This window comes from Herpailurus yagouaroundi, unplaced genomic scaffold (genome assembly GCF_014898765.1).
Source record: "Herpailurus yagouaroundi ecotype Mexico unplaced genomic scaffold, PumYag 29, whole genome shotgun sequence".
NCBI classification, from domain to species: Eukaryota; Metazoa; Chordata; class Mammalia; order Carnivora; family Felidae; genus Herpailurus; species Herpailurus yagouaroundi.
In genome coordinates this window covers 42,870,593-42,886,098 of record NW_024412377.1, presented here as the reverse complement: position 1 = coordinate 42,886,098, position 15,506 = coordinate 42,870,593, and the positions used below count along the sequence as shown (strand labels likewise).

The 15,506-nt window shown below is 43.7% G+C and overlaps 1 protein-coding gene across 2 annotated transcripts in view; it reads left to right on the top strand.

Annotated features, from left to right (window-relative positions):
* CD74 (CD74 molecule) overlaps positions 1-15,506 on the top strand; it is a 30,266-nt gene that overhangs the window by 7,240 nt on the left and 7,520 nt on the right. For both annotated transcript variants that reach the window (XM_040497762.1, XM_040497755.1), the window contains exon 2: positions 14,071-14,290. In XM_040497762.1, the coding sequence (XP_040353696.1) occupies positions 14,071-14,290 (220 nt within the window). The remainder of the gene's footprint in view (positions 1-14,070; positions 14,291-15,506) is intronic.

The window sequence follows — 15,506 nt, the reverse complement described above, 5'->3', positions numbered from 1 at the left end:
GTCACACAGAATATAGCCAGAGCCGAACTCTGGAGTCTGCCTTTCCCAGAATGTGCTCTCCCATCTTCCCCATCTTGATGAATGGCACCATCCATGGTACACCCCAAACCCAGGCACTGCCTTTGATCTCATGCCCACACCTGACATCTCTCCTTTCAAAACAGCTATGGAATCCATCCACTTCTCCCTGTCTCCACCACCACCGCAAAACACCATCTCTCGCCTAAGCTACTTCATCCTAACTGGTCTCCAGGCTCCCACTCCTGCCCCCCTTAAATCTATATGCCACAAATGATTTTAAAACCTCAACCAAGCACAGTCCCTCACTGCCTGACACCCTCTGCTAGCTTCCCATTGTTTTGGAATACTACCCACTAAGATCCAAGTCTGTATGATCTGGCCCCTGCCCGTCTCGGCAACAATATTTGAAACCGCACCCCCCCCTTGCATCACTACGCTCAGACGTATGGCGTTTCTTTCTGTTCCTCAGATGTGCCAAGGACTTCCTGTTTCTGTGAATGACATCATCTCTGTCACCCAAGTAGGAATGCTCAGCAGCATCTTGGTCCCACCCCTTTCTTCATAGCCAGTCTCCCCCAAGTCCTGTGGACTTTTCCTCCTGACGTTTTTACTCTTCGTTCCCTTTCCTCATGCTCCCAGCCACAGGCTCCACCAGGCCTTGCCTCTCCAGCTTGGCTTTTTACCACAGCCTCCTGACTGGTCTCTGCCTCCAGCCTCATGCTGATTCCAGCCATGGACTGACCCCCGACCCCTAAGCTTACCCCCAGCCACTGGTGGCCTGGTCTCTGACTGATATCTGACTCCTGCTCCATCAAAGACTGGGGCTCAGCCCTCACCAGGTGTCTTCGATTGCCCCTATATCCTAATGCCGGGTGGAGAACTTGTGCTTAATACATATTTGCTGGATGAACGAATCATGGGGGAGAACCACTCAGTCGGTCCTGTTCAGATGCACTCACTGAGACCACAAGTCCAAAAGCTATTTACCTACCTGCCAGATGGCACCTGGGAGAAGAGTCCGGGAGTTCCAGATGCTAAGTTGATTGTAGAGCATCTGACCTTGGGCAAGTCAAATCCTTTCCTTACTCAATTGTCTCTTGGATAAGATGGGAAGAAGCAGAACAGCTAGTCTTTTCCCCAGAGCATTGTACTGTATTCAGGGCTTTTTGTTACAAAGTGTTTTCCATCCAGGCTCTCCTTAGACCTTCACAGCAGTCCAGTGAGATTCTCAAAGCAGCAGCCCAAGCCACCCTTTTAAAACACAATCAGAGGGGCACCTGGGTGGGTGGGTTGATTAAACATCCGGCTTTGGCTCAGGCCATGATCTCATGGTTCATGGGTTCACACCCCATGTTGGGCTCTATGCTGACAGCTCAGAGCCTGGGGTCTACTTCAGATTCTGTGTCTCTGTTTGCCTTCTCCCTCCTTCCCTCCTTTCCTCCCTCCCTCCCTCTTTCTCTTTCTCTCTCTCAAAAATAAACATTAAAACAAAGCATTCTTTATTTTTTTTTTTTTAATTTTTTTTTTCAACGTTTATTTATTTTTGGGACAGAGAGAGACAGAGCATGAACGGGGGAGGGGCAGAGAGAGAGGAAGACACAGAATCAGAAACAGGCTCCAGGCTCTGAGCCATCAGCCCAGAGCCCGATGCGGGGCTCGAACTCACGGACCGGGAGATCGTGACCTGGCTGAAGTCGGACGCTCAACCGACTGCGCCACCCAGGCGCCCCTCAAAGCATTCTTTAAAAAAAAAGCCAAACACAATCATAACAGCATTCCTCTGTTCAAAGGCTTCCCATGGCTCCTGATTTCACTCAGAGTAAAAGTCAAAGTCATGAAGATGGCCACACCAGACCATGAAGAGGGCCTGGCACCAGACATCACTGACCTCGTGCACTTGCTCTCCATCTCAGAGGCTCCACTGCAGCCACACTAGCCTCCTTGCCATTCTTCAACCATGCCAAGCACATCCCCACCATGGGACCTTTTCTCTGGCTTTCTTTTGCCGAGGACACTCTTCCCCCAGACGTGGGCGTAGTAGACAACCTCACCTTCAAGCCTATGTTCAAATCTGGCCTTGCCAGTGAGGTGCATTCCAACACCCTATAAAGTACTGCACCCTACCGCTATCCACCTGCCCCAGCAATACCTTCCCTTTTGCCCAGCTTGCTCATCTCTCTCTAACAAACAGTATAGTTTACTTGCTTATCTCCCACTAGAATGTAAATTCCATAAGGGCAGAGATGGTTGTCTGCTTTGTTCATTGATGTAGCCCAAGTACCCAGGACGGTGCCTGGCACCAAGAAGATGTGCAATAAATAAGTGTTGAATGAGTGAATGGATAAGTAACTTGCCTGGGGCAGGTATAGCAGATGTGGGACTGGAGCCCAGACCTGTTCCTTCCCCACAAAGGGCCCCTTTCCTGGCTCTGTGTTCACAGCCCAAGTGTACCAGAGTCCTTGGAGACCTCCCACCAAAAGAATGGCCAGGCCATGCGGGGTGGTGGGCAGGGCTGGATACGCACTGCCGGCCTGCTACCTGGGGCAGCTCTGCCCTCTCAGAGACTTGGGGACTGAGGAGGAGAACAGGATGGGCCTGAGGTCCTGAGAGAGTCCACCTCCTGGCTCACCCAAATGAACTGGCAGGAACTCACACCTCTGGAGCCTAGAGTGTCCGCACCAAGGGAGAGCAGGCATTTCAACTGACTAGCTTGAAGGGTACACCTCGAGACTCCCAGGAAGTTCCCTGGTGGGAGGATACACATGCTCAGACAAACATACCTGCTGCTCCCTTTCCTTGAGTGGCTCCAAATCTCTGTACACAGGCAGGGTCCCTAATTCAGACGTGGCAAGTTTGCAGGGAAATCATATCACCGAACTACCTAAATTCTGCACACTTAGTCTCTATGGCAGGCATGTGTGTGTTGACTCCTTCAATTCTCCCAGCAACCCAATAAGATAGGTTCTATTAGCATGCCCATTTGAGGAAACTGAGGCAAAAGGGAGTTAAGTAATTGGCATAAAATCACCCATCTAGTAAGTGGTAGAGCTGGAATTTTTTCCTATAAAAAAAACCCAAAAAAACCTTTTGAATAGTTATTGAGAAAGTCCAATAAAGATTACGATGCACATGTGCCTGTGCTGTAAAAGAGCCCGCTGCCCCCACAAGTGTCAAGGTAACAGTGATGGCAACATAGTGTCTTCTTAGTACCCAACACGGTTCCTGTGTAGGCTTTGAAAACCATTCCGCCAACCATTTATTATGCAAAATTTTAAACATACAGAAAAGTTTATCATTCCTATACCCACCATCTATGATCAACCGTTGTTAGTTAATTTTACCTATTATCTATCTGTATCTTTTTTTCTGAACCATTTGAAAATAAGTTGCAAACATCAAGTCATGTCACCTCCAAGTATTTCATTCAGTCTTCAGCTCCTGAAAACATAATCACTTAACAGCCAAAAATTCCACTTTCACACTTATTGCTAAGACAAGCAGTAACAATTTCAAAATATCCTCTAATATTCAATCCAGATTCACATTTCCTCGGCCTCTCAAAAATATCTTTTGTAGCTTTTTTTTTCCAAACCAGAATCTTGCCAAGATTTATAAATTGCACCTGGTTATTAAATTTTGTAAATCTTTTATTTTTTTAAAGATTTTGATTTTTAATGTTTACTTATTTTTAAGAGACAGAATGAGAGTGGGGGAGGGGCAGAGAGAGAGGGAGACACAGAGTCTGAAACAGGCTCCAGGCTCTGAACTGTCAGCACAGAGCCTGACGTGGGGCTCAAACTCACAGACTGTGAGATCGTGACCTGAGCTGAAGTCAGATGCTTAACCAACTGAGCCACCCAGGCACCCCTAAAGATTTTATTTTTAAGTAACCCCCAATGTGGGGTTCGAACTCACAACCCTGAGGTCAAGAGTTACATGCTCCCTTGATTGAGCCAGCTAGGTGTCCCTACATTTCTTTTTCTTTTTTATTTCTTAAATCTTTTAAAATATAGAACCCTGTCCACACACACACTTTCTCATGGCATTGACTCTTTGATGGTAACAGTCATTGTCTTGTGGACTGTCCTTGGATTTGTCTTTTTCCTTCTGGTGTCATTTCACTTGTTCTTCTATTCTTCTAATTACTGTAAACTGAAACTTAGGTCTAAAGGGAGATTCAGGTTGGAATGCCTGAGTGGCTCAGTTGGTTAGGCATCCAGCTATTGGTTTTGGCTCAGGTCTTGATCTCACGGTTTGTGGGTTTGAGCCCTGCGTCAGACTCCATGCTGATAGCATGGGGCCTGCCTGGGATTCTCTCCCCCCCACCTCTCGGCACCTCCCCAGTTCTCTCTCGCTTAGATAAATAAACTTATTTTAAAAAAAAAGGTAGATTCAGGTTAATGATGTTTTAGCAAAGATATTTCCCAGCTGATACTCAGTGTTATATCCCATTAGGAAACCTGTTGTCAGGCTGTCCCACGATTGGTGATGCTGTTTGATCACTTGGTGCTGATAGCAGGATTACACCCTTGTAAAGTGCCTTTCCCTCTTTGCAACCAGTGAGGACCTTTGGGATGCTGCTTCAGTGTATGATATCCTTTCCTTCTCCAACCTTTCATCTCATGGCTTTGGCATCCATTGGTGGCCCTTACCTGAACCAGCTATTGCACTGGGGGTTATTAAAAGGTGATTTTCCAATTCTATCTTTTCTTTTATGTTGGTTTTCTTGTATTCTTCTGTAAAGAAGAATTTTTCTTTGAGGTGCCTGGGTGGCTCAGTTCGCTGAACGTCCAACTTCAGCTCAGGTCATGATCTCAACGTTCTGTGAGTTCCAGCCTGCGTTGGGTTCTCTGCTGTCAGCACAGAGCTCCCTTCTGATCCTCTGTCTCCTTCTTTCTCTGCTCCTCCCTGGCTCACACACTCTGTCTCTCTCTCTCAAAATAAATAAACATTTGAAAAAAAAGAAGAATATTGGGAGCATTATGTGGCTCAGTCTGTTAAGCATCTGACTTCGGCTCAGGTCATGAACTTGCATTTCGTGAGTTTGAGCCCCGCACTGGACTCTGTGCTGAGAGCTCAGAGCCTGGTGCCTGCTTCAGATTCTGCATCTCCCTCTCTCTCTGCCCCTCCCCGTTCACACTCTGTCTCTGTCTCTCAAAAATAAAGATTAAAAAAAAATTTTTTTTTAAGAAGAATTTTTCTTTATCACCTGGGATTGAACTATAGTTTCTTCTAAAGAGCAGGTAAATTATTCTAATTGATTCTAGAAATGTCCCATGTTTCACTGACAGCTGCCCATTGCATTTGGATCCTGGATCCTTCTGACAAATCCTAGTAGTCTTTGAACATTTCCTTGGTTTCTCTTGATGTCTCCAACACACCTACCTTGTATTTTCGTTTTCTCTGCCCTGTGATCCAACCACTAGAACTTGGACGTGAATACAGGAAGTCTGCCGCAGACTGGCTCTTGGCTCTTTTGTTTAACTGCAGGGGCCAGACCCAGCGTTTTGTGACCTCGCTGTATGGCCTTGGGCCAGTTCCTTTCCCCTTTCTGAGCCAGACTTTCCCCATCTGAACAACGGGGTCGTTGAATCCTGCCTTAACCTTAAGGATGTGTTAGATACCAAGTCTTCCTGCTCCTCACCGCTTTGTCTCCTTCCCAATGCAGGGAGAGGGGTGGCATAGGGCTCCTTCAGTAGGCAGTGGGGCCTAGAGCCCTCTCCCACCCACCCTGGAGAAACTCAGTCTTGGGGTCCACCCTCCTGGCTGGAATTAGTCTCCAGTCTCCTGCACGCAAGAGCAGGTTGACTTTTGGGGTCATTTTTGGCCTTAGCCTAAAGTTGCTTCACAAGGAAAAGGTTTGGGCCTGCCATTTTGTTTTCACAGTCAGTTTACAATCAATTGAATTTGATGTATTTTTTCATTATTAAAAAAAAAATTTTTTTTAATGTTTATTTATTTTTGAGAGAAAGAGAGACAGGGTGCAAGCAGGGGAGGGGCAGAGAGAGAGGGAGACACAGAATTGAAGCAGGCTCCAGGCTCGGAGCTGTCAGCACAGAGCCGGACATGGGGCTCAAACCCACAAACCGCGAGATCATGACCTGAGCTGAAGTCGGAGGCTTCAACTGGCTGAGCCACCCAGGTGCCCCTTTTTTCATTATTTTTAAATTTAGTTTTCCTTTGTATCAAAGTTACAAAAATTTACATATTCAAAGAATCAAATACTTCTGTAAGGCTTACTGTGAAAAATAACATTTCCTCATCTTCCTCTTTATACCACTTAAACTTTTTTAGCTGATTCTTTTGGTATCTATCTCTGTATCTCTAAATAACTTCTGATTTTACTTCCTGATTTTTCAATTTTAAACATTATCTGGTTGGTTTTTCACAGTGGAAGATGAGGATTTAGCCCTCTTTCCTCTTCTGTCCTTCTATGTCACTCTTTCTTGTCCTTTCCTCCTCCCTTATACCTCTATTATATGTTTGGTTATTTATGATCAGCATTCAATGTTTACCATATTATGACAATGTGTATGACATTCAAGTTGAGTTACATAGTATACTAGGATTATTATTGATTTCATATATAACTTCTGTTTTCCCAAGACTTAATAGTTGTCTTGGTTTTTCATTTGCTTAATTTTCTTTCTTTCTTTCTTTCTTTCTTTCTTTCTTTCTTTCTTTCTTTCCTTCTTTCTTTCTTTCGAGAGCATGTGAGCAGGGGACGGGTAGAGAGACAGGGAGAGAGAATCTTAAGCAGGCTCCACATCTAGTATGGAGCTTGACTTGGGGCCCAATCCCATGACCACGAGATCATGATCTGAGCTGAAATCAAGAGTCGGCTGCTTAACTGACTGAGCCACTCAGGCGCCCCTGTTTTCTTTTATTTTTTATTCAAAAAAATTTTTAAGGTTATTTATTTATTTTGTGAGAGAGAGAGAATGTGCATATGAGCAGGGGAGGCACAGAGAGAGAGAGGGAGAGAGAGAAAATCCCAAGCAGGCTCCGGACCATCAGCACGGAGACCCATGTGGGGTTCAAACCTATGAACCTTGAGATCATGACTTGAGCTGAAACCAAAAGTTGGTTACTCAACTGACTGAATCACCAAGGCACCCCTTTTTAAATTTTTTTATTTAAATTTTATTATTATTATTATTATTTTTTTTTTTTTTGAGAGAGAGAGAGAGAGAGAGCAGGAGTCAGGGAGGGGCAGAGGGAGAGAGAATCTTAAGCAGTCTCCACATTCAGTGTGAGCTCGACTTAGGGCTTGCTTCCACAACCCTGGAATCATTACCTGAGCTGAAATCAAGAGTGGGTTGCTCAATGGACTGAGCCACCCAACAGCCCTTCTTTTTTGTTGTGTTTTTTTTAATTAAGTTTTTAATTTTAATTCCAGTACAGTTAACATACAGTGTTATATTAGTTTCAGGTGTACATTACTCAGGGCTCATCATGATAAGCGTGTTCTTTAATTCCCCCATCACCTTTTTTACCCATCCCTCCACCCACCTCCCCTCCAGTAACCATCAATTCTCTACAGTTACGAATCTGTTTCTTGGTTTGTCTTTCTCTCTCTTTTTTCTTTTCCCTTGTTTTCTTGTTTCTTAAATTCCACATATAAGTGAAATCATACGATATATGTCTTTCTCTGACATTTTGCTTAAGATTCTACTCTCTGCTTCTATCCATGTTGTTGCAAATGGCAAGATTTCATTCTCTTTAATGACTGAATAATAATCCATTGTGTATATGTGCCACATCTTCTTTATCGGTTCATCTGTTGATGGACACTTAGGCTGCTTCCATAATTTGGCTGTTGTAAATAATACTGCAATAAACATAGGGGTGCTGTATCCCTTTGAATTAGTGTTTTTGCATTTTGGGGGTAAATATCCAGTAGTGCAATTACCGGATCATGAGGTACTTCTATTTTTAACTTTTTGAGGAACCTCCATAGTGTTTTCCAGAGTGGCTGCACCAGTTTGCGTCCCACCAACAGTGTATGAATGTTCCTTCGCTTACTTAATTTTCAGTGAAATTATCATAATTTAATTTTATACTCTCCAAAAACTACCTAAATTGCCTCTCAGTACATATCATATATCTATCAGACATATCAGATATGTATCAATTTTGTCACATTGAGATGTCTTTCAGAGCCTTTGGGCCTGATCCAATGTAGATGTTTTCGTTTTACTCCTAGAATTTCTGTGCACCACCCTCTTGGGGATCCCTATTCTGTCTCACAAGTGGAATTTCAGTTTCCTGTGTCTCAGGTCTCCTTGTATTTTTAGTGAACGCCTTCATTTTGGTGGAGCATACCTTCTTGAAGCTTTCTGAGAAAGGAAAAATTTTGAGATCTTGAATGTCTGAGAATATCTTCATGACACCCTCACATATTTGATAACTTGGCTCAGAGAAGATGCCAGGGTGGAAATAACTTTCCCGTAGAATTTTGAGGACATTGCCCCATTATCTTCTGGTTTGCAGGGTTGCTGTTAAGAAGTCCAAAGTCATTGTGATTCCTGGTGTTTTGTATATGTTTTGTTTTTTCCTTTTTGGAAATTTGGAATTTGCGGTATCTTTTCTTTGTCTCTATTTTTCTGAAGCCTCGCCGTAATGTGCCTTGGTTTGAGACTATTTTCATGCTTTTTCCTTGGTCTTCCCTGGGCCCTTTCAGTTTGGAAATTTATGCCCTTGAATTCTGGAAATTGTACTGACTTATTTCACTGATGATTTCTTCCCCTTGATTTTCTCTGTTCTCTATTTCTGGAACTCTGATATTTGGCTGTTGGGCTTCCCAAACTGGTCTTTAATTCTCTTTTCTTTTCTTTCCAGTTTTTCTTTTTGTCTTTGTGGGAAATTTATCTTTCTGAGAAACGAAAAAAAAAACCTTTATCTTCCATCTACCAATTGTTTAATATCTGCCCTTGTGCTTTTAATCTTCAATAGCTGTGTTTTTCTTCTTCTTCTTTTTTTTTTTTCAGCTGTGTTTTTCTTCTAAGGGCATCTATTCTTGTTCATGGGTATAGTATCATATTTTATGTCTCTAATGCTAATCATGGCCATTTTGTTCCGCCGTGGTGCTTTTTGGGGGTTTGGTTATTTGTTTTGTTCATTCTCTTTTATGTTAGAGGCTTTCTTCAGATATTCTATAACCCTTGATTATCTAAAAAACCAAGTAGAAGCTGTGATCCATGAGTAGGGCTTATCCACTGAGAGCTCCCCTATAGCATTATCCGTTTCATTGAGGAACCCCCAATGTCAGAATTTTTAGGTCATTTCTCCTGGGATGGTCATGTTCCCCAAAGAAGGATCTTCTCATGTACTGCCTGGAGGGACAGGCCTGCCTTCTAGCATTTGGGGAACCGGGAGTGGGGAGAAGGCTGGGACTCTTAGCTTTAGTACCAGCCCATGTCCTATGCTGTGCCAGAGGATAAACTTCCAGTCTTCCCTGAGAGAGGGAGGAGGAACTTATGGCAGGAAAGGAAGTGGGTATCCAACTGTTTGGTAAGCAGACTTCCAACCAATCCTCCTCTTCTTAGCCCCACCTTTACTCCTACCCAGTTGCCTAATATCCCAGTTCCTGAGCAGATTTACATCTGCCATGTAAATAGGTGGCTTGTCAGCTTTTCTAGCTGCAGGTTTAGGATTTAGCTTTCTAGATCTGCTACAGGAGTTACCTCTAGTGTATATGCTCTCCAGCTTCCAAAATTCTGCTGCTGCTTTCTCTTCTGTCCTCCTTGTCCTTATAGTTTAAATTAAAAAAATGTCATTTGAGAGAGGAAGTGAAGCTATATGTGTGTTCGAGCCATCATTACCAAGAAATCTTTTTTTAAATTGAGCTATAATTCACATAACACAGTATTCAAGCTTTTAAAATTGTACAACTCAGTGGTTTTCCATATATCCACAAAGTCGTGTAACCATCACCACTATCTAATTCTAGAATATATTCATCACCCAAAAGGAAACCTCCTACCCATTAGCAATCATTCTCTATCCTCCCCTCCCCACCCAGCCCCCGGCGACCACTGATCTACTTTCTCTCTCTATGGATTTCTCTCTCTATGGAAATCCAGACATTTCACAGAAATAGATCATACAGTATGTAGCCTTTTGTGTCTGGTTTATTTCATTTAGCATGATGTTTTCCAAATTCAAACATTTAGTGGCATGAATCAGTACTTCATTGTTTCTGAAAAAAAAAAAAAAACCAGTTCTGTTGATATAGTACCTCCTCTTTATGGCTAAATAATATTCTATTGTATGGATATGCCACATTTTATTCAGTCATCAGTTGATGGACATTTGGGTTATTTTCACTTTAGGGGTATGAAGAACAATGGTGCCAAGAACATTTGTGTGCGGGTTTTTGTGTGGGGGTATGCTTTCATTTCTCTTGTGCCAGATCTAGGAGCAGAGTTACTGGCTCATATGGTAACCCTGTTTAATTTTTTGAGGAGTTGTCAAATTGTTTTTCAAAGTAGTGGTACCATGTTTTAATTTTTTTTTTTTAATTTTTTAAAGTTTATTTTGAGAAAGAGAGCAAGTGGGGAGGGGCAGAGGGAGAGGGAAGGAGAGAATCTAACAACCATGAGATCACGACCTGCGCTGAAACCAAGAGTCACTCTTAACCAGTTGAGCCACCCAGGTGCCCCTTATTTTATTTTTTATTAAAAAAAATTTTTTTTTAACGTTTATTTATTTTTGGGACAGAGAGAGACAGAGCATGAACGGGGGAGGGGCAGAGAGAGGGAGACACAGAATCGGAAACAGGCTCCAGGCTCTGAGCCATCAGCCCAGAGCCCGACGCGGGGCTCGAACTCACGGACCGCGAGATCGTGACCTGAGCTGAAGTCGGCCGCTTAACCGACTGAGCCACCCAGGCGCCCCCCTTATTTTATTTTTTAAAAAGTAAACTCTACCCCCAATGTTGGGCTCAAACTTAGGACCTTGAGATCAAGAGTGGCCATTCTCTGTGGCTGAGCCAGCCAGGCGCCCCAGCTGTACTATTTTACATTCCCACCAGAAATATGGCATTTTCATTTTTTCCACATCTTTGTCAACACTCGTTATTGTCTGTCTTTTCGGTTACAGCCACCATAGTGGGTGTGAGGTGGAACCTCATTGTGGCTGTGATTTGCATTTCCTTAATAACTCATAATGTGGAGCATCTTTTCATGTGCTTATTGGCCATTTGTACATCTTTGGAGAAAGATGTGCTTAAATCCTTCGCCCGTTTGAAATTAGGTTGTCTTTTGACTATTGAGTTCTAATACCTCTTTATATAATCTGGACATTAGACCCTTATCAGACGTATAATTTGTAAATATTTTCTCTTATTTGGGGGCTGACTTTTTACTTTCTTTATAGTGACTTTTGAAGTACAACACACTATTTTTCTTTGTCGCTTGTGTTTTAAGAAATGTTTTTAAAAGGGGCTCCTGGGTGGCTCAGTCAGTTAAGCATCCTCCTCTTGGTTTCAGCTTAGAAACCACATGGTTTGTGGATTTGAGCCCTATTTGGAGCCTGCTTGGGATTCTCTCTCCCTCTCTCTACCCCTCTCCTGCTTGCTCTCTCTCTCAAAATAAATAAATAAACTTAAAAGGAATGTTTTTAAAAAGTCTTATTTTATTAAAAAAAATTTTTTTTAATGTTTTTATTTATTTTTGAAGGAGAGAGAGACAGAGCATGAGCAGGGGAGGGTCAGAGAGAGAGGGAGACACTGAATCTGAAGCAGGTTCCAGGCTCTGAGCTGTCAGCACAGAGCCCAATGCAGGGCTCGAACTCACCAATGATGAGATCATGACCTGAGCCGACGTCGGACACTTAACTGACTGAGCCACCCATGTGCCCCCAAAAGTCTTATTTTAAAAATAGCTTTATTGAGGTATGATTGATACATAATAAATTTTGTGTATTTAAAGTGTACAATTTGGTAAGCTTTGACATGTGCATACATCATGAATTAAGCTCTGCAATCAAGATAGTGCCCCCAAAGTTTCTTTGTGCCACTTTGTCATCCCTCCTTCTTGTCCCTTCCTGCACCACACCCCCTCAATCCTTTTTTTTTCATTAAAAAAAATTTTTTTTAATATTTATTTATTTTTGAGAGAGACACAGTGTGAGCAGGAGAGGGGCAGATGGGATCTGAAGTGAGCTCCAGGCTCTGAGCTGTCAGCACAGAGCCTGACGTGGGGCTTCAACTCACAAACCACGAGATCATGACCTGAGCTGAAGTTGGACGCTTAACCTACTGAGCCACCCAGGCACCCGTACACCCCCTCAATCCTTAGGTAACTACTCATTTCTTTGCTATCACTGTAAGTTAGTTTGCATTTCCTAGAACTTTATCTAAATGGAATCATACAGTATATACTCTTTTGTTCTGGCTTCTTTCATATAGTATACTTATTTTGAGATTCATCCAGATTGTATATGTATCAATAGTTCATTCCTTTTTTTGCAAGTAGTATCCATTGTATGGGTGAACCACAATTTGTTTATCTAGTGACTTTGGGTTTGGGTTATTTCCACTTGAGGGCTTTTATGAACATTTGTGCTCAAGTTTGTATGGATACATAATTTCATTTGTCTTGATTATCCAGAAAATATCTTAACTAGTAAATATCTGAGTAACAGTTTCATTTCTTGAGCATCTCCTATGGTTACCAGGCTCTGTGCTAAATGCTTATTTACTCTTACAACTTAGCAAGTTTAGTATTATTGTCCTTCCTTTACAAAGGAGAAAAACAATTCAGAAAGGTCAAGGCACTGGCTCAGGTCATGGGCTAGGTCTTCCTGACTTGGAATTTGAACTCCGGTCTGGTGCATTGAAGGCCATGTCTGCTCTTCTCTGTCTCCTCAAAATACATATACTATCTCCCTTGACTTTTGAAATCTTAGACTCATTGAATCTTCAAACCACAAAGTCTATTTTGTTTTTATTTTTAACAGGTTTTATGTTTTTTTTACTTTATTTGTTTTGAGAGAGAGAGAGAGAGAGAGAGAGAGAGAGAGAGAGAGAAAGAGAAAGAAAGAACGTGAGCAGGGGAGGGGCAGAGAGAGAGGGAAAGGATCCCAAGCAGGCTCTGTGCTGTTAGCAAAGAGCCTGATGTCGGGCTCAAAGTCACAAACTATGAGATCATGACCTGAGCTGAAACCAAGAGTTGGGCACTTAACTGACCGAGCCACACAGGCACCCCAAACCACAAAGTCTTTAAAAGCTGTTAAAATTATTTTAAAAATTACTAATGTAAATTTTGAAACACATAAAAGACATAAAGATTAATAAAACAAATGTGGTATGTGAGCCACAGATAGTAAGAAATAAAGCCTTGCCAACACAGTTAAATCTCCCTTCTCAGGCCTTCCGCAGAGCCCCCCACTGTCCTGAATTTGAAATACATGGTTTGGACATCAGCATGACGGAAGAGCCGAGTGGTTAAAAACCTAGACTCCCCACTTCTTGGATGCATGATCTTGGGCAAGCACGTAGCCTCTCAAAAGCCTCTGTGTCCCTCCCTATAAATGGAAATAATAAAATAAAACAGGCTTCAAAGAGTCACTGTAAAGATCAAATGAAACAAAGCATGTAAAACAATTAGCACTGTGCCTGGCACAAAGGAGGACTTAGTAAGTGGCAGTTAATGTTAGTCCCAGAGCCTTAGAAACATGGACTCAGTTCATGAAATGCTCAAGTTAGGAGGCAGCAGGGGGATCACTGAGCCCACCGTTTCCTCTCCCTTTCTGCACCCAGCTATCTATGGGGGAACAGGGGAGACAAAGGCATTTTCTCTTTCAAAGTGGTTTCCTGTCTAGGGAGTGAACATTTGCCTGTTTGTTGAAATATCCAAAGTGCCTTATGAATCCAAAGGTCTGCCCGGAAACAAGTGACGAGGGCCCTGAGCAACCAATGGAAGTATGCTGACCTTTCCACCTGTCTGGGGAGCATCACCACCCCCTCATTCTGCCCTGTTAAAGGCAGCTTTGCCCAAGTGGGGGTATTTCCAGCTCTGTGGTTTTCACTTCCACTTTAACTAGTGGGCGGAGTGGCCTCCTGTGGACGAATCAGATTCCTCCTCAGCCCCGACTTCAAGAGGTGGGCCACGGGTTCAGGGTCCCAGACACCCAGGAGGCAGCAGCAGCAGCAGGAGGTGTGGTGGGGAAGACTAGAGGCCAGAACCATGGAAGACCAGCGCGACCTTATCTCCAACCATGAGCAGCTGCCCATTCTGGGCCAGCGCCCTGCAGCCCCGGAGAGGTATGTGTGAGCTTCGGGAGAGAGCACACAAATCCTGGACCACACAGACGTGCCCAGGTGCTGCGGGAGGAGCACTAGATGGGGAGCCTCAGGACGGCTAGATTCAGGCCCTGACTCTGGGTGATGTTGAGCAAGTCTCTGGCCTGCTCAGGTCTTCTGTTCTCCCTCCTGTACAATGAGGGGGCTTCTTGAGGGCAGGAGTTTTATATTTCTTTGCACGATGCGCTTCTGAAAATCAGGAGAGTGCCCCGGATTCTCTCCCTAGAGTTTCAAACAATATCACAGGCTTCACAGACCGCGGGAAGCTGGACTGTGAATCCTAGGTTAGAAACTTTGGACGAGATTTGGAAAATGCTAGATGGAGAAACAGAGTTTCGCAAAGAGGATGGTAGAAGCAGCTCATCACAGTGGGGTTTCTCTCTAATTCCCACGGACCAGTGTATGAGTTTGTATCAGGGAAGTATAGTCACAGGTGTTTGTTGAGTCGATGGACGCGTCCGCCATTACAGGAGGGATTGAGAGATGCTGGAAGGGGTCGGGGAAAGGCAAAGGGGGACTCTGGCTAAATTTGTAGAAGGCACTGAAGGTTGATGTGGGCATGCCCTGCCTGTGTCCCTCTCCTTTGTAGCAAGGGGCCAGAGCAGCCACCCAGAGGACCCCGGGACCCCTCTCCCAGCCCCAGGATTCTCTCATCCAGATGTTTCCTGAAAAAAGGCAGGGTTAGAATGCAGCTACCCTGTTCAGATTCTGGGTCTCCCTCCCTCCCTCCCTCCCTCCCTCCCTCTCTCCCTCTCTCTTTCTCTCTCTCTCTCTCTCCCTCTCTCCTTCTCTCTCCCTCTCTCTTCCTCTCTCTCCCTCTCTCTGCTTCTCTTTCTCTCTCCCTCTCGCTCCCCCTCTCTGTGCCCCTTCCCTTCTATCTCTCTCTCAAAAATAAACATTAAAAAAAAAAAAAAAGAATGCAGTTACCCTGTGTCCTCATAGTCCCCAGTCTTCAAAAAGTAATTTGCAAATTGGGGGTCCTGGTTGGCTCAGACACTAGAGCATGTGACTCTTGATCTCAGGGTTGTGGGTTCGAACCCCACATTAGGTGTAGAGGTGACTTAAAAATAGAATCTTAAAAAAAAAAAAGGTAATTTGCAAATTACAGGGATTTAGAGCTGTGATGTCAGCTGTTGCCAGGCAGAAAGGGGTTTGGGAGAGACGCTCAGAGATGTCA